Source organism: Hypomesus nipponensis, chromosome 2 (assembly GCF_054491055.1).
Source record: "Hypomesus nipponensis isolate SF chromosome 2, ASM5449105v1, whole genome shotgun sequence".
Classification (NCBI taxonomy): Eukaryota; Metazoa; Chordata; class Actinopteri; order Osmeriformes; family Osmeridae; genus Hypomesus; species Hypomesus nipponensis.
Window position 1 is genome coordinate 22624094 of NC_140362.1, and position 22020 is coordinate 22646113.

The 22020-nt window shown below is 42.5% G+C and overlaps 4 protein-coding genes across 7 annotated transcripts; 2 read left to right on the forward strand and 2 right to left on the reverse strand.

Moving 5' to 3' along the window:
* Positions 1-1372: 1372 nt before the first annotated feature.
* them4 (thioesterase superfamily member 4) lies at positions 1373-6879 on the reverse strand. Of its 2 annotated transcripts, none has more exons than XM_084669031.1 (6): positions 6724-6879; positions 6365-6554; positions 4093-4174; positions 3826-3936; positions 3516-3640; positions 1373-3384 (listed from the first exon to the last, which is right to left on the reverse strand). In XM_084669031.1, exons 1-6 carry the CDS (start codon positions 6865-6867, stop codon positions 3341-3343), a joined length of 696 nt encoding a protein of 231 aa, XP_084525157.1. In that variant the 5' UTR covers positions 6868-6879; the 3' UTR covers positions 1373-3340. The 2 variants fall into 2 exon arrangements, with proteins under 2 accessions (XP_084525157.1, XP_084525156.1); XM_084669030.1 differs by having other exon boundaries at positions 4012-4174.
* An 86-nt stretch (positions 6880-6965) lies between these two features.
* On the forward strand, positions 6966-9803 carry LOC146301688 (uncharacterized). Of its 2 annotated transcripts, none has more exons than XM_084669036.1 (4): positions 6966-7096; positions 8453-8493; positions 8703-8829; positions 9161-9803. In XM_084669036.1, exons 1-4 carry the CDS (start codon positions 7079-7081, stop codon positions 9260-9262), a joined length of 288 nt encoding a protein of 95 aa, XP_084525162.1. In that variant the 5' UTR covers positions 6966-7078; the 3' UTR covers positions 9263-9803. The 2 variants fall into 2 exon arrangements, with proteins under 2 accessions (XP_084525162.1, XP_084525161.1); XM_084669035.1 differs by lacking the exon at positions 6966-7096 and adding an exon at positions 7299-7851.
* On the reverse strand, positions 9797-11840 carry LOC146301689 (uncharacterized). Its single transcript, XM_084669034.1, has 4 exons — positions 11349-11840; positions 10730-10784; positions 10497-10614; positions 9797-9999 (listed from the first exon to the last, which is right to left on the reverse strand). Exons 1-4 carry the CDS (start codon positions 11643-11645, stop codon positions 9969-9971), a joined length of 501 nt encoding a protein of 166 aa, XP_084525160.1. The 5' UTR covers positions 11646-11840; the 3' UTR covers positions 9797-9968.
* A 238-nt stretch (positions 11841-12078) lies between these two features.
* LOC146301690 (uncharacterized) lies at positions 12079-17092 on the forward strand. 2 transcript variants are annotated; one of them, XM_084669033.1, is made up of 5 exons: positions 12079-12354; positions 12518-12821; positions 13061-13115; positions 16508-16622; positions 16774-17092. In XM_084669033.1, exons 2-5 carry the CDS (start codon positions 12525-12527, stop codon positions 16904-16906), a joined length of 600 nt encoding a protein of 199 aa, XP_084525159.1. In that variant the 5' UTR covers positions 12079-12354; positions 12518-12524; the 3' UTR covers positions 16907-17092. The 2 variants fall into 2 exon arrangements, with proteins under 2 accessions (XP_084525159.1, XP_084525158.1); XM_084669032.1 differs by lacking the exon at positions 12079-12354 and having other exon boundaries at positions 12373-12821.
* The last annotated feature ends 4928 nt before the right edge of the window (positions 17093-22020 follow it).

The window sequence follows — 22020 nt, forward strand, 5'->3', positions numbered from 1 at the left end:
TTGCCGTTTGCTCCGGTTTTACCCCCGCGCTCTTTGCGCCCTGAGTGTCCCGAGGTTGCAAGCTCCCGGTTATGTCACCAGGGATTATGTAATAACTCGCGGCCGTTTGTTTGTGGAAACGGATTGTGTTTGCACTGGAAAAATCTGTTGAGAAATATAATCCAAAAATTGATTTAGTAGTTTTAGAAGTTTATAGGATTCCAAAACGACTAAATAAATCAGTGGGGTAAGATGCGAGTAACATGAAAATATAGATACATGAGTAATACAAAAACGCCTGGTGTAAACTACGTTTCATTGGGCAAACGATAGTGTAGGCCAAAAACAATGACGCAACATAGTAGGCCGAGCAGATTGCCCTGCTCAGGTAACTGATGGCGGCAGGCCCTTTGATGAAATTATGCCCGACCGGCGGTCTATTCGTACACGATTATTCCCAGTCAATTCCTTCCGTATGGTGCCTCTTACATCATCATCGTGCAGGCCTACGTATGTGAGTAATTTCAGCAAAGACAAGTAAACAAACATCTGGCAAAATTTATGAGGAAAGAGGTGCACCGTGTATAATCGGATTTTTCAGACATCCCTCTCCTTTCTTCCTGGCCCCACAGACACATTTGTTGAAACTCAAGACCTCCAACTGAATCATGTGTCTACATACAGTTTTAATACTAATTTAATACTTCAATACTAGTACACAGGTTTTTTGTTTAGGTGGCTTTAATAAAATTCAATGACAAAAAAAATCTCAAACCCTCCCTCTCCCTTCTCCATTAAAGCCTCAGTGACCACACCTGAACAGCTCTGTCTGCACCAGCTCCCATTCCCCGGAAAACACACCACGCCATTTCGTTTGTGTCCTACATACACCACACACACACACACACACAACCCTCAGAGTCCCCGCCTTCTAATGAGGCCAGAGATGCGAGGGGCCCAAGGTGAGATAAGCCCTGAGCAGCTAGATGCAGATAAACTCAGAAACCACACCAGCCAACCACAATGAGCAGCATGGAAGGCTGGGGGCTGGGAGGGAAGGACAGTGTGATGTCATGTGAGAGCACTGGAGAACCCTAAGGGAAGCTGAGCACCAGTCTAAAGGTGATGATCATGTAGATAAGAGACCCACATTTTCCAGCTATACTTGATTTTCCTGGTGATAGTTACTAACCAGTGTTCTGGTTCTTGTGCCTGTGGAACCCTTCAGTGAGGGAGGAACACTGCGGTTCTCAGAGGTTCCTCGGGCGTCTCTGAGGTGGACCTCGTGTCACTCCTTACAGTAACTACACAGCCCACTTTCCTGTCTTACCTACTGGAAGAGATTCATTCCTGGAGATGTAGGACTCAGAGAGAGAACAGACGCACCACTGGACCCACATGAAAGGATTTATTAAAGAAGCAACAACATGATCACATGTTAATAGTAGAACTTTTTAAACCCAAAAGACCAACTTAATCACAGTAATATATGAAATATATTTTTTTAATAGATAGATGCATTTAAAATAAATACAATAAATACATTCATTAAATATCAACCCATTCAGGGGTGAGTGTCTTCAGGTTTGTAAGGGTGGAGAAAGTGTGGCAGCCCGTACATGTGTTTGTTCAGTTCAAATGTAACTGCAGCAAAAGCATTCAGTAAAAAAATATATTAAAAACATTTTAGGCTTAAATAAAGAAATGTAAGCCTTAGAGTAAGCCTAAACACTGTAGGTAAGGCATTGTGTGAGGCAGAGCACCCTACGTAGTCCATCACTATAAACTGAGAAGTTGACAAGTTTCTCATTTAAAGGTCACATGACATGAAAACTTCACTTTAGGAGGTTATTTAACATTAATATGAGTTCCCCTAGCCTGCCTTTGGTCCCCCAGTGGCTAGAATTTTCGATAGGCGTAAACCAAGCCCTGGGTGTTCTTCTCCGCCTTTGAGAAAATGAAGGCTCAAACGCTCTGTTTGAAAATCTGCTCCTTGTGACGTCACAGGAAGCCTCTGCACAACCAGTGGCCTATCTTCATTTTATTTTCGCTGGAAATGCGCCGACACAACTTCTCAAAGTTTTGCATGTCTGCGCCAAACATTTCGCTTCGTTGTTATGTGGATAACGTTCTGCTGTTGGTGTTATGGCGCCCGCGATATCTGCCTTTCCCCACATTACAATGACTGAGTGTGCAGCTCTGCAAACCAGGGTTATCAGATGAGAATGGGCAAATTCGAGGCATCTTACAGCAACGGGTCTACGAGCCATTGCGATACATCCACTGGAAACATTAGCGCATGGTGCCGCCTCTCTCCTCCTCATGAGCATTTAAAGCTACAGACACAGAAACAGCGCGTTCTGAATAAAGCTCACTGTGGGACTACTCGTAGTGGCTATAATTCTGCACCATGGCTGGATTTCGGGAAAGAGACTTCAGATACAGTATTAGGGGACCACTAAGGCCTATATAAAAGCATCCAAAAACAGCATTTCATGTGACCTTTAATATGGAGAGCTCTAATGTATTTGAAAGGTTGAATACTCTGGGTCAGCAGTAAGACTGTTAAGTGGTGGAAAATACCCAGAAAATGTCAGGACAAAAAAAATCCATGGGATTTAAAATAGCTAAATATAATCTAACTGCTATTGTTTCCGTTTAGTTCAGTGCACATAAATGAATACCTTGCTAATAAAGGTAAAAGTGTTCTAGTATAACAGTAATATTTGATTTAGTTGAAAAATACAAAAAATAATTTAAGTGCTAGTGGCATAATGAAAACAGCCCCATCTCATGGGAATTCATGTGAAAATTGTAAAAAACCTTTTAGTTTCTAACTTGCTATTTTATGCTTTTATCAGTAGTATGTGTTTGTTGTCATACAGGAATTTAGGTTTTTAGCTTCATCCTGCTATTTGTGGAGGGTTAATAATATATTATCATCCAATTATATACTTTAAAACCTGTTCAATCAAACCAATACTGATTATTCATGTCTATATATGGACATGGAAACTGCAATATTCAACAACAAAAATAAAATAATAATTCCACATTAATTCCCCCAAACGCCCGGAAAATACCATGGAAAGGTTACGCGTCTGAAAATTCCCAGAATGCAACTCTAGCAAATCAGAGGTAGGAAGACGGGCACACATGCGCACACACACACACACACACACGCACACACACCCCCACACCCACACCCACACACACACACACACACACACACACACGCATGCACACACACCCACACACACACACACACACACACACACAGCCTCAGTTTGACAACTGTGTTTCTGGCATCTAATTACTCATTTTGAATGGTTGGTTGCTAGTTGGTTGCTAGTTGGTTGCATCACACTCCCAAAATGTGGCCAACGTTGATCGAAAGAAACAATCCTGAGAAAGGTTGGAGAGATAGTATGTGAGACACTACTGCATCGTAGACCAACTGTATCAGCTCACAGACTTCTTCAAACACATGGCTGTACTGTTCCCCAGCCTGTGCTGGTGTGAGGTGTTAGGGTTACCTGTGGCCTCTGTGTGTAGTCTAGAGCCGTCTGTGCTGGTCACCTGACAGGTCACAAACGTTTTCCTCCCTTCTTTTTTATCCAATGAGCAGTGGAGTAATACTGTGCTGCCCAATGGGATGGGGCTTGGGACAAACAAACAAGTGTCATTTCATAAAGTCTGACGATTAATAATAAAACTAATATTATACTATCAAACAATTTCTTAATTTTGAGAAAACATCTTGTGAACCCTCCATCATGAGCTGCTGGATTGTGGATGGGGCCTTGAGTGTGGGTCTGGAGACTTCCAGAACTGCCTGTACAGTACCTGCGGTAGTTGATGTTTAGGTTGGCAGTCATGACTGGTCCAGAGAGGTAGGTGGAATGGGTCCCTGTCACCGTGTCAATCATAGTGGCTATCGCCCCCCCATGGACATGCCTGGAATAACACACACATCAACATGAGCCAGCCAGCAGCACAGAGGACACAGTGATGCAGCACATGATATCTCACCCTGGAGGCCCTTCCAGCAGGTGTCCAGCCTGGAACACACACACACACTTCTGCTCTTCTTTGTTGACAAACATGACGTACTCAAACGCTGCTCCCTGTTCCCTAATGTTCCTGGTGAAGAGGCGAGCCTTGGACTGGATTATTTTACTCAGATACACTCCACCTAATCAACAGAGCACAATGATCCCACAGTCAAATGAAACTCGCCAATGGCAAGAGAGTGGTGTTGACACATTCAAACAGTCCTTCCAATCATATAACCAAAAATACAAGTGCATCTCAATACATTAGAATATCATCATAAAGTTGATTGATTTCAGTAATTCGATTCAAAAACTGAAACTCCTATATTATATAGATCAGTCGTTCTCAAAGTGTGGTCTGCGGACACAATTATTGCGACATTTCTAACATACAACTCAGAATGAAGAGAACACAGTCGGTAGTAGCCTAATCTATTAAAGTAGGCTACACAAGTTCCGCATTCTGACGCCGCAGCCTCTGCACGGGTTGTACCATGTGAGGGAGTTCTCCCCTTCCAATTAGAGTTGGTTGGGTCCATAACCCCTCTTTTCCAAAACCTTTTCTCAGATAGGCTACTGATAGCTGGGCTACTGATAGCTGGGCTACTGATAGCTGGGCTACTGATAGCTGGGCTACTGATAGCTGGGCTACTGATAGCTGGGCTACTGATAGCTGGGCTACTGATAGCTGGGCTACTGATAGCTGGGCTACTGATAGCTGGGCTACTGATAGCTGGGCTACTGATAGCTGGGCTACTGATAGCTGGGCTACTGATAGTTGGGCTGATAGCTAGGCTACTGATAGCTGGGCTGATAGCTGGGCTACTGATAGCTGGGCTACTAACAGCTGGCCGGGCGGCCCTACCGTAAGGATATGCGTCAGGGAGGATGGATGGGAGCAGGGCCGGAGTGATGGCATCACTAGACAAGGTTTTACCAATTGGAAAACCAATTTGTTTATTTTACATAAAGCTCAAAAAATGATTCTACGCTCAAATAATGGCCAAAAATGTTCACATTAAGAGTGGAAATCAAATGGAAATTGAATGTTTACAACGTCTGGCTCCGTGCCTGATGAACACTCGGATCATCGTCTCAAAACTTTAATTTTTTTTCTTAGCGGAAATCATAATTAGCAAAATACAATATCCCTAAGAAAATCATGTTCTGCTAACAATTGTATGGTGCCAGGTCGGGGTAGGAGCGGAGGCCTGTTGTTCTGGGGATATACTATTTAGTTAGATGGTTTGCACATTTTTATTTATTGGCTGAGTGGTCCTTGGTCTGAAAAGTTTGAGAAACACTGATATAGATCCATTACACACAGACTGATATATTTCAAGTGTTTCTTTCTTTTAATTTTGATGATTATAACTGACAGCTAATGAAAACCCCAAATTCAGTATCTCAGAAAATTTGATTACTTAAGACCAAAAAAATAATAAAGGATTTTTAACCCAGAAATGTTGGACTACTGAAAAGTATGAACATGTCCAACACTCAATACTTGGTTGGGCTCCTTTTGCAGGAATGACTGCAGCAATGCAGCGTGGCATAGAGCCCATCAGTCTGTGGCTCTGCTGAGGTGTTATGGAAGCCCAGGCTGCTCTGATAGCGGCCTTCAGCTCTTCTGCACTGTTGGGTCTGGTGTCTCTCCTCTTCACAGTACCCAGTAGATTCTCTGTGGGGTTTAGGTCAGGCCAGTTTGCTGGCCAATCAAGCACAGGGATACCATGGTCCTCAAACCAGGTACTGGTACTGTGTTTCTCAGGTCCAAGGTCAGCGCAGCCGCCTACCAGGAAGTCTTAGAGCACTCCATGCTTCCCTCTGCTGACCAGCTTTATGGAGATGCTGATTTCATTTTCCAAACAGGACTTGGCACCTGCATACACTGCCAAAGCTACCAGTACCAGGCTTAAGGACCATGGCATTTTTTTTTATTGGTCTTAAGTAATATTCTAATTTCCTGAGATACTGAATTTGGGGTTTTCATTAGCTGTCAGTTACAATCATCAAAATTAAAAGAAATAAACACTTGAAATATATCAGTCTGTGTGTAATGAATCTATATAATATAGATTCACTTTTTGAGTCAAATTACTGAAATAAATCAACTTTCTGACAATATTCTAATTTATTGGGATGCACCTGTGTACTTGGATTTTATACCTGAGATTGTGTTGATGGAGACAGTTCTGCACTCCTAGTCCTTGATAGTGTGGTGCCTTTACTAGATTATACTATTTGTATGTCACTTTGGATGAATGCATCTGCTGATGTGAAATTTGAAAAAGTTTAAGATACTGTGGGAAGCAGGGGATTAGATATACCAGTTGCAAACTTGAGGGAGCGGTTATAACTAGGCAGTCTTCTCCAAGGCCCTCTCTTTCTCTCCCCTTCCTCTGTCATTTCCTCACACTGACTGTTGTAGTGTTCATACTGCTGCCTCATCTCAGAGCCCCAGGACGAGTTGGGCAAGCTGAAGTCTCTGGGTTGGGAAGAGAATGGCCAGGGCAACACCTGAAGGCCAAACAGACACATTATAAAACTGCTCAACAGTACAGTGGGCATTAATAATGCTGCATCATGTAGAGCTGTACAACAGGGCCAGCTAAGCACCACGAGAGAAACGTTGCGTGAAACAGCAGACTGACCAACACGCTGTCATGATCTAATGTGGATGACCTACCGCCGTGCTGCGGCAACGGATACAGGAAGTCCGCTGGGCAGCTAGCTGGACCATTCCGGTAGATGAAAACAGTGTGATGCTGTTGCTGATGGCCTGAGGTCCGCGGCAGAGACTTCTCACCATGTGCACACCCGTTTGCATCATGACGGCAGGAAATTTCTGATTATGCTAGCTAGCCAGTTGTTGCAAGCCCAGAGCTTAGGCTACTGTACGTGCGTAGTTCGCTAGCTAGCTAACGAGCAATAGTTAAAATGTTAACTATACAACAGAACAAGCCATGTTTATAGAAAGTGTCCAGCAAGCCCTAACTAATTTATTAACAATACCCTAAAGGATACCCGATATATCGTTCGATATGAAAATTCAGAGACTGGTATGTTTTTGGTTTGTTTGTTTGCCGACTTCGCCGGTAGAATGACTTTCAGAGGACAACATTAGTCTACTTCCTGCACTACACGTGACGGTGACGTATTTTGGGTCATGTGAAGAGATGACAGATTCAGGAACAGCAGTATGACGACACTGTTCGAAATTAATAAGTTAAATTTGCACCATGTTTAATCTTTTTTCATCTTATCACAGTCGAATGGTGGTAGCAAAATAGTTGTAGCATCTAAATTCATTTTCTGCCATCTAGTACATTTAACGTCGTCCTTTTAAAGTACTAAGAGATTTCGTGCTAGCTTGCAATGCTAACGTACGGCTATCCGAGATTGAAAAATATTAAACATGGTGCAAATTCAACTTCTTGGCTCTGATTTAAGCCTTCCGCTCGGCTTTCCTTGAACTATTTCGACACACATGAACCACTTGACCACCTAGCTTTCTGACCGCCTCAGTTGACGCATGGCTATGGGCAGAGAATGTTTAATATAGACATTAAGACTAAAGTTAAGATAGGCTCTGCAGCTATGGGTTTACTGAATGCAGCAACTTCCGGATACTTTGGTTTCCATGGCAACAAAGACACCGGCCATCCTCTGATAAGACTCTTACAGCTTCTTACTGACTAGAACAAACCATAAATAATTTTTTTGAAAGAGTTTTATACACGTTGACATTATGTTTGGATGTGAGAGATGGCGTTCTAATAACAAACTTGTGCAAGGGGAAAGGGACAGAATTAAGGTGAGTTGTGTATGGAAGTAAATCAGTGACGTATTTTGAATTTGAAAGGCATTGAATACTTAATATTGAAACTTAAACATCACCGAATTTGTTGGTTTTGGATTACCCTCTTTAAATTTGAAATATTAATTTAATTCAATTTAAAACAGATCAAAAAATTAATGTGTTGGATATTCAGGAAGCTCAAATTCGAACAGTAAAATTCAGATCGCAAAAATTAAATGAAAATGAATTGAGCTTCAGAAATTCAAATAGAACAAAATCCTGGCCGCTCAAATTCAAATGGTGATTTTTTTTTTTTACTTTTAAAATTAAAAACATGATGTCATCATGATTTGCTTCCATATTGTGGCTTAAGTTGTGTAGGACTGGCACTAAGACCATGTGTCTAACCTGGAGTTGAGATGTCGAAGAAGCCAAGTGGTAGTTGATTGTGGGGCAACATGAGCCACATGATCAGTGTTCAGATTGGGTCCTGGGAGGTCCTCAAGGTGGAGGGTGGGTGGGGAGGGAGGGGACTAAAGCTGATTCATGATACTTAATAAACCTAATTCTGTGAATATGAAAATTCATTGAACCTGTAATTTTCCATGTCTTATAGAAGGATGAAGACTTGGCTGACCGCATTGCAGAACTTGAGAGGTTTGTTGATGTTTCATAAGTATTCACAACAGTCTTCCTCACATTTGTCTCTGTCTTTAGTTCCCCCCCACCCCTCCATCTCTCCTCCCACCCCTCTCTCTCCTAGCCCTCTCTCCCTCTCTCCCTCTCTCCCCCAAGCCCCTCTCCCTCTCTCCCTCTCTCCCCCCACCCCTCTCTGTCTCTGAGTCTTTATCTGTTTCCCTCTGCAGTATTCGAGGGGCTGTGTTGAAGGCAAAGTTTGAATGTGCCCCCCAAGCTGGCTGTGCTGCGGCTCTCAGACTGAGAGAGCTCACGCAACAGACAGAGACTCTGCTGGGAAAGACTGCCCTTACATTGGTAAGAGCAGGGAGGAATTACACAATGCAAATTCAAATCTAGCACGCAGGTTATTGTGGAATGCAGTCTAAACTAGTTCTGTCATATCTCACACCTGTGTGACTGTGTGCAACTAGAGCTCCTTTATAAGCTGTGTGTGGGATCCAGATGGCGAGGGAGTGAGAGTGGGGAATCAGCTTTGATGTTTGGTCTACTTAATAAGACATCTGGCTGGTTCTCACACTGGAATTTATTTGAGAATGTATCTATTATCTATTGGAGCTTTATGGATTCATAGTTATTCATTCTAGCAGTTTCCTGCCGTTGTCTGATGTGTTGTTGTGTTGTTTAGGTGCGCAAGGCAGCCCTGCGGGTACTTCTGGACCAGGAGAGAATGCAGAACATAACAGAACTCAACCAGCAGGGCAAAACCATTTACAAACAAAGAGTGTAACCCAGAACCCAGAGTGTGACTGAACCTGTCTGTCAACTCATCTACAGCAGAATGCAGTATGGTAGAAACCAACACCCATTATACCTGTAGAGTTCATTCCATTAAAGTCATTCCATAGCACATTACATACATGTTTACCTTCCTAAACATTTACCTTTTTGAAGACATAAAAAATAAATAATGGGAAAATGTGTCCAAACTTTTATCTGGTACTGTATGTATATAAGGATATTGCTTTACATGTAAGTACAAAGGGTAAAATGCAAAATACTTTCTTGATAAATGAGTTAATCATTGATGTTCCTCCCTTACATGTGAGGAGGGGGTGGACAAGGAAAGGCCCTTTACATACAGTAACCCAAATGAATTTGGTTAACAAAATAACAGTAAGCAAGCTGGTTATCTGGTCAGACAGCCCCAAGGTGACAACTGAGGGCAGCTTGAACGGTTGACTTAAACCTGCAAAACCGGTGGCACATCCAGACGCCCTTAAACACACACACACACTTGAATGGAAATCCTAATAAACGGTGACACATTTTACATTTGTTTTTATTTTCCTGAGTTGACAGTGAGATTGTTAACGGACAACAGAATATACATGTTAGTGTTTATATCCTGGGTGCCACAGTTCTGTACTGTTGTTCTGCCATGCTAGGTGGACACAGGTGGTGGTAGGTAGTATCTTATTGAAGAGAAGGTTTCTTCATTTTGCTCCAGATAATTTACACAGCTTCCTGTAAAAACACATAAAAAACAGAATTCATCAGGGTTAAGGAGCACAGCATCCTAACCTGCTGTGTTGACTGGGTTCAGTTCCACATGTACAGCATCGATCCACACTCCTCTGTGTGTGGGTCAGGGTTAGAGCTTTTGTCCTGCTAAGATGTACTACTAATTATGTACTGCAGAGTTTACCCTCTTAGTTCCCTGCAGTTGAAAGCCTTTAAGCTTCCTAAAGACTGTGTGGTGTAATGGTTGATAAACTGCAGCCAACCCCTGTACCCCACCCCTGTACCCCACCCCCACCCTAAAGCCTTCTGGGAACTGATGAGGATAGTGTAGGTGTGTTACAGTAATACAGTAATAACAATATGTTGACTGAAGGTCCATTGGAAGGTTGAGTGTGCATGCATATGGTGTGTGTGTGTATTGTGTGTAAGTTGTTTGCATTGTGTGTGTGTTTTGTGTGTATGGTGTGTAAGTTGTGTGTATTGTGTGTGTGTACTCCTACATTCCCTCCTCGTTGGTTTTATCCACAAATGAACACACTGCGTTGTCCCGATCCAGGATGTGCTGCTTTAACCCCTGGATCTCTGCCAGCATGGTTGTCTTCTTTGCTTCATGATCCGCTGAGGAGTAACACAGACACTCTGAAGGTGGTCGTGCATTCAAATGTTCAAGGAGAAACAATAACAATTTTGACATTTGTGCACCAGGGTAACACCTCCTCCGTGGCTTCCATACCTTGTAGTTTATTTAGTTCCTCAGTCACCTTTGTCTTCTTCTGCTCATGGGATGTCTGTGAACGACAAGGGGGGAGGGTTGTGTGAAAAAGAAATAATGGAAGACAAGACATCTTGGTGAGATACTATACATGTGTAACTTCTAGACAAAATTACGTCTTTCTTCAATGTTGAGGTGTACACACTGTATGTGGTTAGTTGGATATGATCTAGAGTTTAACACTGAGGGACAGACAGGTTCCTGGGGAATCATCCACTCTCACATGGGAGAGAGTAGCCTATTCTAGCCTGGTCCCTCTGTCCAACCCCACTCATAATACATTTACATTTAGTCATTTAGCAGACACTCTTATCCAGAGCGACTTACAGTAAGTACAGGGACATTCCCCAGAGGCAAGTAGGGTGAAGTGCCTTGACCAAGGACACAACGTCATTTGGCACGATGCGCCAAAAAATCAAACTGCCAAGAATCAAACTGGCAACCTTCAGATTACTAGCCCGACTCCCTCACCGCTCAGCCACCTTACTCCCCTATACAAATTCACACTTGTAAAGAAAAGTACAGACACACTACACAATACTAACCCCCAATACGCACAGTGACATAGTGTTTTCCGTACCTTTTCTTCATTACATTTCTGCAGGTTCAGGTCCAGTTCCTCTGTGACTTTGATGGATTCTTGTTTCTTTTTTTGCAGCGCATCCATTTTGTTTTGGAGTGTCTTCAGCTGCTCATTCAGCTCTGTGATCTTCATCTTGAGCTGGTGGATGCGGTCCTCCTTCTGCTTCATCTGATTGGAGCCTAGTGCATAGGTGCTTCTCATCTGCCGCAGACCCAGCTCCTGCTTGACAGCCTGGAACATTAACCACCCCATTCCACTCACGCTCAGGAACACCAGGACAGATAGCGGCTTCATCCTTGAACCAAGCCTGGCACAGAGCAGGATATCAAAACAGGAAGAGAAAGAGGGGGAGATCCCCTGACAATACTAAGTTCCAGAATGTTCTATTCTGCCTAGTCAGGTCTGTAACTTTGCAGTTTCCCTGTATCAAGCGGATGTTTCTGGGTGGAAGGACTGTGTTCCTGACTGTAGATCTGCAACCACTCTTAGAGATCCTGAATGTGGTGTGTGTACCTGTAACCTGCTAGGTTTGCCAAGCAAAGTCTTCTTCCTTGTTTACGTAGCCCCGCCCATCCCCTTTCGCATTTTTCTATCTGTCTCTGTCTGTTCCTCTAACAAACAATGCAAAGTTTGCCTGAAGGCCAACAGGATTCCAAACTGAATGTGAGTACTTATTAACGCAGAATTTGGTAACACACACAAAAGGAAATGCTGTTTAGCAGGTTTGACCAGGTTTTTGCATGAAACATCTTTGCCCTTTCTACAACCGAACAGGTTTTGTGATCCATTACAAGTGGGCGTGGCTGAGTTCAGCCTTCCAGTGAATCTCTCTCTCTCCGTCTCTCTTTCATACACACACACAGAAATATCTCCATGGTGAATTTTCTGTTGCAGAAAGAGGAGTGTCTCCAGGAAGGACAGGAGAAGGGGGAGGAGAGATCCAGCACCAGGAAACTGACGATCAGTAGAACACCTGTACTGAGCAGGAGTGGAAGGATCACAGGTAAACACTGTCTCTGAAGAAAAATAAATACAGTTGTTGATTGTGAATACCTGTGGATGTGTTGTGAGGGTGCACACACTGACACTAGACCCTCGGAGCATCGGAACGAGCACTTACGGAACCAGTTCTTTATAGACGGTAAACACACTTTTCCTCCCTCCAGAGCGGATATGAAACAGCATGGGGTGGTCCTAGGTGCCGCTGGGTTGGTGTGCATCGCCTTGCTGGTCATAATCTACCAAAGGAGGAACGAAGAGGAGGAGTTGCAGGCTAAAGTGAAGTTTCAGCTGGTGAAGCTGCAGATGACAGGAGACATACTGATAGAGAACCAACATGAGATAATCCGAATCCACAACCTGTTGGACAAAAACAATGCTCAGATGACCATGCTGGATCCGGAAGTCAGCCAAGTTCAGGCCACCCAGGAGATCTGGAAGAGCAAGCTGGAGACATGCATAGGACAGAAGGTGAGGGGAGAGCATGGAACAGGCCTTCCTGTAAAAGAGCTTCAGAGAAACGTGTCTTCACTTCTCTTGTATTTCCTCTCGCCTGTATTGTAGCTTCACTGCTTCCCTGTTTCCTGCAAACCAAAAGGAATCTTTTATAACTGTTGTCTGTAATTGGTACTGTTTAGTTTAAGTCTTTAATTTAGTCTTTAATCTTATACAATTGACTGGACGTGCTTGACTGTTGCTTTAACTCACAGAAAAACATGGCCGATGAGGTTGGGTTCATCAAATCACAACAAGCCGAAGTCTTTGGTGAGTCCTGGAGCCCAAAACATCTTGAGTATTTGTCCTAATGCTAACCCTAACCCTAATGCCAACCCTAACCCTAATGCTAACCCTAATACTAACCCTAACCGGTACAATATAGTCCAGGATAACGGGGCAAACCTGGGGTCTCATTTATAAAGCTTGCGTACGCACAAAACGGGGCTGAAAATGTGCGTACGCCACTTTCCACGCAAAGGTTGTGATTTATAAAAAACAAACTTGACGGGAGAATGTGCTATCCTCCACGCAAACTCTGACCCTCACGTAGGCCTACGCACATTTTGAAAACAGTTGGAATTGGCGACGCGGATGACCGTACTGTAGTCAGACTGCAGAAATTGAATGTGGGAAGAACATTACTCGTAATATTTATATATTTTGTTTTCCTCACACACGTTTTTTTCATTCAATTTCATGATTATCATGAAGATTACATCCAGCAGTGTTATTTGCACTTGTACTGAGTGATTCTTGTTCCATAAACACCTTGTACAATCCAACTCAAATTTTTTATAAAAATTCTGCGCTTCCTCACCATCAGATTGTCCACTACGGAAGTTCAGGAGGGGGAGATTCCCCGACTGCATGGAATACAGGATAACATCACATATCCTACCTTTAGATAACTGCAGAACACAGTGTATAACTAATTATATTTATTTAATACTGTGCAAATATCCTCATATGTCAAAAACTGGAAATACAGTCGTCAAGCTCCCGTGCAATCGCTACACTCGTTATCAGTCCAGACTTTAATAGATTACTGTTTATAACAAAACGCTTTTGTTTTCAAATTGTATCTCGACTCGCAGTATCACTGCCACAGTTGACGCCACTCGCACAGTTTTTTTTTTATTGGTGATTTACCGGCCACCACATTTTCGGAATTTTTGGACTCCACCAATAGGCTAACAATGTCTGAGAAGTTGTCATGCTCTATGATTCACCGTAAAAAATAATCGTATGCCAGGGTCATGATGAGATACTAGATTAGCATTCATGAGGTGCTTTGCATTGACTATTTATGGTAAAAAAAATTGGCGTGTTCAGGGCGGGGTGCTGATTCACGTACGCACACTTGTGGGTAATCTGTGATTTTTAAAGGGAACATTGCGTACAGGTGTGCGTACGCACGGTTTTATAAATCTGAATTTTTGTGTGCGTACGCCATTTTAGGCCTACTTACACGTTTAGTAAGAATCCTACGCACAGTTTTATAAATGAGACCCCTGCTCTTTTCTATGGAGGACCAAACCTGCCATATTTACAAATGAATGAATGAATAAATAAATGTCCACATCCATGCATTTAGACAGAAATAAACGAATATATATATTAATTAATGCACAATTGTCAATCAATAGTTACATATATTTTACATTTATGTATTTATTTATTTTGCATTCATTTATGTATTGATTTATTGATTTATCTATTCATTCATTCATTTATATATTCATTTATTTCTTCATTTATTTCTTCATTTATTTCTTCATTTATTTATTCATTTATTCATTCATTCATTCATTCATTCATTCATTCATTCATTCATTCATTCATTCATTCATTGTTCCCAATATGATAATGAGAGGAGGCCAGTAGGCGTGGAAACTGATGTTCAGACATTGCAATCAATCCAGAGCCATTGATTCAATCTAGCTAACGCCTGGGACACACTGGCTGCGAAGCGCCCTAGAGCGCCACAATATACTACGAATGGTGCGATGCTGTTCACACTAGACGCGCATTTCTCCACGCCGGTCACCAAGCCTTTCACCTTCTCTGAGATTTTCTTTTCTACATGTAAAGCTGACATGTACATAAACATGGCATAGGCTACAGGCTATTTAGGCAACTAGTTGCTCCAACAATAACCGTCGCAACGGCATCCCTTTCCCAACATAACGTGGCAACGTTTGGCTTTTGTTGCCGTAGTCTTTGTAAAATATGTGCTATGGGGCATACAACTCCATTTAGGACTAAGGTACTTTTCATCTTCGATGTTTAACTTTGTGTCGTCAATCTTCACAAATTTCTCTTCTGCTTGATTGGGGGCTATATGCCAGATTGTCTATCTCGCTCTTACACACAGGACAAATATGTTGGTTTGACAATCAACAAGGATTTTTTATTAAAATGTTTACGTTTTTATCGGGGTAAACACATGGTTGGCCGGTCAGCGTAGTGAAGTTGGGTGTTAAGTGATAGCCCACAACTAACGTAGTAAAATCTTTATAACATGTTTGTTTATCCAAATATCATATATGGTGAATTAAATCTTTATTTTCAATAAGGTCGGCCAGTCTGTCCATGTAGGCTATGTTGTCCATGACAGCAAGGATGGATGTAAGGCTACATAATCGAATACAAAGCGTGGAAAACGATTAGCCAATGGTGTGTCAAATACCGCCTACATATTTTGATTGACACATCTCATTAACATATTGAGAAGAAGAAATACAGGAATAAATGAATGAATAAATGAATGAATGAATAAATGAATGAACACATGAATTAATAAATGAATGAATACATGAATGAATAAATAAATGAATAAATAAATGAATACACAAATAAATACATAAATACATGTAAATTATAAGGTAATATTGATTGACAATTGTGCATTAATTAGTACATGTATTCATTTATTTATGTCTAAATGCATGGATGTGGACATTTATACTTTTCTTCTCTGACTTCAACTGTGACAGGGTTCAACTTCTCCCATGGTTAGATCTGGCAGTGCTTTAGAGGGGGAAGGAGACACCTGGTGGAGGACTTGGTCATTAAATTATCCCATTTTGCTCGGTGCAACAAACGTATAAAAATTAGCCTGGCTGCCAGCCCAACTTCTCCCCGCCCACAAAAAAATGTGGTCGGGAAGTTGGGTCTGGAGGGTCTCGTATTGGGAAACAACTACAGAAATCCAGAATCTGGGCGTACCAATGAAATTGCAAGGGCGGGCTTTATACGATGATGGACAGATGATCAACAGTAACGTAATCACTCACGTCACAAAAGAGCGCTTAAGTTGAATTCGTTTTGAACAAAAAACATATTACGTTGCTCTGATTGGTTGTATGTCTATCCAATTGAGCAAAGAGGCATTTGTTTTCCAGGCTCGTTTGAAACACGCCCCGTAGTCAAAGCCCAACGGAGAGTTCTCAGACTCATATTCTGACTAGAATTATGAGTATGACAACGTCAGGCTATTTAAATTTTTTATAACAAACAGAAATAAATAGATATGCCTCCATTATGGCTGACAGTGCATACATTGGGGCAGTACAGACATATTCATGTTTACACACTTTGTTTTGCTGACATACTGAAGGTTCCTATTGTCTGTCATGCCTGTGTGTCCGCTCCTGCAGCCAAGTTTGAGAAAGAGACGTCTGTCTGGGAGGTGGAGGTGCACTCTCTGCAACAACAGATGACTCAGCACAGCAAACTGTGTCACTTTGTGAGAGCAGACTCAGGGGAAGCCAGGTAAACACTTACATTCTTACATTTTAATCATTTAGCAGGTTTACTTTTAGAAACTACACCAGATACGTCACATCCATCCCTTCACACTATAAAGATTGTTTCAGTTCATTGCACACCTTTTCAAACGTTCATTTATTTGAAATCTGTTCAGGAAACTGTGTGGAACTGTGGTTCCTAAGGAGAACCCTAAAGAACCTGAAGTTAAAGAAGCACCACAACCAGATGCACCACAACCAGGTGCACCAAAACCAGATGCACCACAACCAGATGCACCACAACCATAGCCCCCAGAACAACAGAAAGAGAAGCAAGATGAAAAGATGAATTTATAGTGGGTTTTGGAGGCTGGTTGTGTAATTTCTTTTTTTTCTTTTTTTTTTAATGTCTTTTGATGATAACCTGAATGGAACTTTTAATTTTATTGAAGGTTATTTTGTGTCACATTAAAGCAGTGGAAAGATAGAAAATAACATGTTTTACTTCTTTTTCATTCCGTATTACCCTGTTGTCCCTTTACTTTGAATTTACTTTTATGTTTGTCAGTTAACCCCTTAACAAGCACACACACACACACACACACACACACAACGAGGCATTGAATAACTGTTATTAACCTTGTCTTAATGACCCTGCCTTAGGCTCTGTGTGTGTGAGTGTGTGATTCTAACATATGTACCCACCAACAGTATTGACCAATCCCAGAGCCCAGAGTCGCCCTGTCGCTCCTCATCATCTTCACTCTGCCAGCCCAGTGAAGCGGCGTTCACCAAAACACTGACCAATCCAAGGCCTTCGATTAAACCAACTGTATGTCAGTTGACGTCTAATTCAGATTGATCTTTTTTTGCACAGAACTGTGTGTGTGTACCGCGTCTGTATAAAACCATGAAACAGATTAATTGTTCTGTGCTGAAAATATCAATTTCACTTTTGCATGATTCAAAGACTTTAAGAGGCAATGCACTGGTTATATATGTTTGTATTTAGGGTTAGTGTTATGCAATGAAAACATGAAGTTAACGTACAGCAAAACAGACATAATCAGACCTGCCCCAAACATCTTCCTGCATTTCTGTGAGCCACATCTCACTGCGACAACATACGTTTGGTATCATAGTATGTTATACTATTTTATTTCAGGACGTGTGTTGTTAGGTAACTGTGTCACATGACCAACAGCGTTCCCTTAGTGGCATGCAGGGCATGGTTGTCCCTCTGCCCTCACTCAGATCCCGCTCCATGGAGACCTTGAAGGGTTGCTGGGGCGGAACGATGGGCGTCCGATGGCACGAGACTAATTGTGAGCCGGGGGGGGCATTGTCATCTGTGGAGCCCAGTGGATGAGTGGATGTGGGGGGAGAGGGGGGGGGGACAGAGAAAGGGAGAGGCCCAAAGAGTGCAGTAGAGGTGGAGGGAGAAGCAGAGGAACAGTGAAGTTAGATGTGCTGCTGTGGTTATTTTAGCTTCTGGCTGAATCCTGGAGGTCTAGAGACAGGTCACAGGGAGTGCTCCCATATCATGCTGACTAATATGTTCAGAACATGGTCTGCTGCTGTCCTAGCACACTCAGACACACTTACACACACACACTCAGACACACACACTTACACACACACACACACACACACACTCAGACACACACACTCAGACACACACACGCACACTCAGACAAACTCTACCACTTTCTCATCATGTCCAAAGATGTAAAGTGACCATCAGGGGCCTGTGTTAATGATGAGAGGTGACTTTGCCAGGCGGCTCAGGTCAGAGGTCATCTCCACAGAGTACTGTGCTGAAACTGAAACAGGATGTTTGTCCAAGGCTGTGAAATGAACCTTTATAAAAGTGGTGTTCACAAAAGTGCCAAACGCACAAGCATAATGAACAAACAAGCATGATGAACACACAAGCATGAAAAACACACCAAAGACAAACACAGGAACATGAGGAACAAGAGCAGTATAGGGAATGACAGACATAAGGAATGTTTATTTTCTTACAGGAATTGTGATTCTGAGCACAGTAAAATACTTTTATTGAAACCACTTCAAAGCGTGAGAGTGTGCCCTCAGCTACACGAGGAAGCCAAGCTTCAGACACACAATTACTGAAGTCAGTTTTGACCTGTCCCACGTCCCAGAGCCGATGAATAAACACCACTAACCCATAGGGTTGACTCTAACCCTCTAACCCTGTGGTTGGACACTTCAACTCACAAGCAAGTGACAGGCCTGGCCATGACTGCTGTTGTCTTAGAGCACATATTATATAGTACTGCCACTATATATTAACACTAGTGCTGCCACTATATATTAACACTAGTACTGCCACTGTATAGTAACACTAGTGCTGCCACTGTATAGTAACACTAGTGCTGCCACTGTATAGTAACACTAGTGCTGCCACTGTATAGTAACACTAGTACTGCCACTGTATAGTAACACTAGTACTGCCACTGTATAGTAACACTAGTGCTGCCACTGTATAGTAACACTAGTGCTGCCACTGTATAGTAACACTAGTACTGCCACTGTATAGTAACACTAGTGCTTCCACTGTATAGTAACACTAGTACTGCCACTGTGTAGTAACACTAGTACTGCCACTGTATAGTAACACTAGTACTGCCACTGTATAGTAACACTAGTGCTTCCACTGTATAGTAACACTAGTACTGCCACTGTATAGTAACACTAGTACTGATCATCTTTCTTCTTGGTGGCTGTGAGAGTGGGGACGTCACGGCTGGATGATAATCCCATCTATTGATCAGATTAATGTAGGGAGGAAAGACCGCAGGCTACAGCAATAAATCAATACATCTCTAATTACACTGAATGATCTGTGTGCCTCCTAACTCATAGGGGGTGTATAAATACCACGTCCCGTTTGAGACTTGTTCACACACACACTCACATGCACACACCTTCCCATACTGATTCCCTTCTCTTAAACCTCCACTCACCACATACTCACCACAGAAAACACAACTTTGCACACACCATATACAAATCCACTCACTTGCCCGTAAACACCTACAACTCCACAATCAGAGATGGACTCCTGGCTCTCTGTTCATGAGACGGGCCTGCAGGACTCCTGGCAGGAGAAGAGGACCTCTGCAGCTGCACCGTGGCTCTCATGTGAGTATAATATATAATCATTATATTACATATAATAATATTTAGGTATTGCTTCAACTGTGGGATTGGTTTATCAGATATAGACATTTCTGTCCTCTACTCATCGGTCTTATACCCTTCAGGAGATCTGAAGAGGTGTCAGTATTGGAAGGAGCTAAATACAACCCACCTCAGGCTAATTAGCTTGGTTGAAATGTTACCAGATTGTGGAGGTGTGCTCGACCGCTGGGTTGAGGAGGTGTGCTTGAAACTCTCTGAAGACAGACTTGGAATTAGAATAGTTTTCCAGCTCTATATCTCTCCTCCCAGTTGAACCCTGACATTCCTTCTGCAGCTCTCTGGGTGTCCCCCATGTCACAGGGCCAATGTGGACGTCTGCTGGGTCTGCTCTCTGCCAGAGGCTGTGTGATATGTTTGATATTCGGTTGTTCCTCTGCGTAATCACGTCAACTAAATATCAGACATATTCCTACAGAGTCAGGCACGCATCTCCACTCCACCAAAGAACCCGCTCTCTCACCCAGAGCCCTGGCACAGCACAATGCAGCGTCTCAAGTTGAAGAATTGCTTGCTGAGTTGTCGAATACTTGATGTTGTTGCTGTTTAGTTTTCAAGGTAATAAAATGCTGCACTGAAAATGTTAATGATCTCAATGATATTTATTGAAAGTTGGTTTCAATTCAACTGGGCACACATATTATTCATTTGTATTATGTTGAATACCCTCCTGACGAACAAAGACAACATCATGGAATTTCTGTGATAGATATTAAGTGGTAGATATTAAGTGGTGGATATTAAGTGGTAGATATTAAGTGGTAGATATTAAGTGGTAGATATTACTGTAAGTGGCAGATAATACTGTAAGTGGTAGATATTAAGTGGTAGATATAAAGTGGTAGATATTAAGTGGTAGATATTAAGTGGTAGATATTAAGTGGTAGACTAATGTATTACGTTTGTTTAGGAAACGCAGAGGAAGGAAACTCGGGTCTCAGTGTTGAGTCTCAAGACAAACATGTTCTTGTTTAGTTTGTTACAGTAATGTGTGGAGTGTGTGTGGAGTGTGTGTGTGTGTGCATGTGTGTTTGTGTTTGTTACAGTAATGTGTAGAGTGTGTGTGTGTGTGTGTGTGTGTGTGTGTGTGTGTTTGTTTGTTCAAAGCCCATCCCAGAGATGACCCCTTCATTCTATCAGGAACAACAACATGACCTGTTTTACTGCAACACAGATCCGGTACTGAATGCAAAGCAAAGCACACAGATATATGAGAGTACCAGACCAGTTCCTGTTCTGCTTTGTTGAATGTGGAACAGAAGGCTGTTTCTGAAGAGTAAGTTAATGTTAGCTGCTGCCCTAACACACCTGCACACCTGGTTTTGTACACCTACCAATAGTTGATGAGCTGATCTCATGCACACCTCTATGTCTGTCATCTCCTCTGGAATGGACCTGACTACAGGCACAGCCAAACTACACCCACGTGAACAGGACACTCATGCAGTCCCCCTCCACAATCACCACATGACAAACATCCTCACCACTGAAATGTGCTGTTTCTCTCTTTCTTTCTTTATTCTGCATAGAATCAGACAGTCCGATGTGTGTGTGTACAAGTGTGTGTTTGTGTGTGTGTATGTATGCATGTGTGTGTGTGTATATGTGTGTGTGTGTTCTGGTGTCTGCTTCCTGAATGCATGTGTGTCACATTGTAGGGTTAATAAAATCTCCCTCTTCTCGTTCTTAAACAGAGCGACAGAAACTGAGAGCACGTGAAACCCTGCCTCTCCCTGAGCCGGCCTTGCCTACTCCCCCCACATGCCCATGTTCCACAGCAGGGTTAGACACAGGGGGATGCACCATGACACACTATTTTTAGACCACTTCATTAATAGAACCAAACTGGAGGAATCCAACAGTTGTTTTTGTACATGAGCATCATTACGCAATGTCCAGTTGTGACTGATCACCCGACCAGTGAAGCTTTGATGTGTACAAATGCTTGCAAGAGCACTAGGAACCCTGAACCATCCAGGATGTATCAGAGGATTGTGAGATGGTATTAACAGTGTCATAATGGCTGTATAAACCAGCTGTGAGGGAATTACTGGGTTGTTCAATAAACTTCCTTCTGCTCTCATTGTTTGACCTGGTAATCAACCGGCTGGATCACAGAACTGTGTGGCGAGGAAATAGATGTCAGATAACAGTTTAGAGACAGTGGACAGTGTGGTAGCCTGTTCCTGTAGACAGTG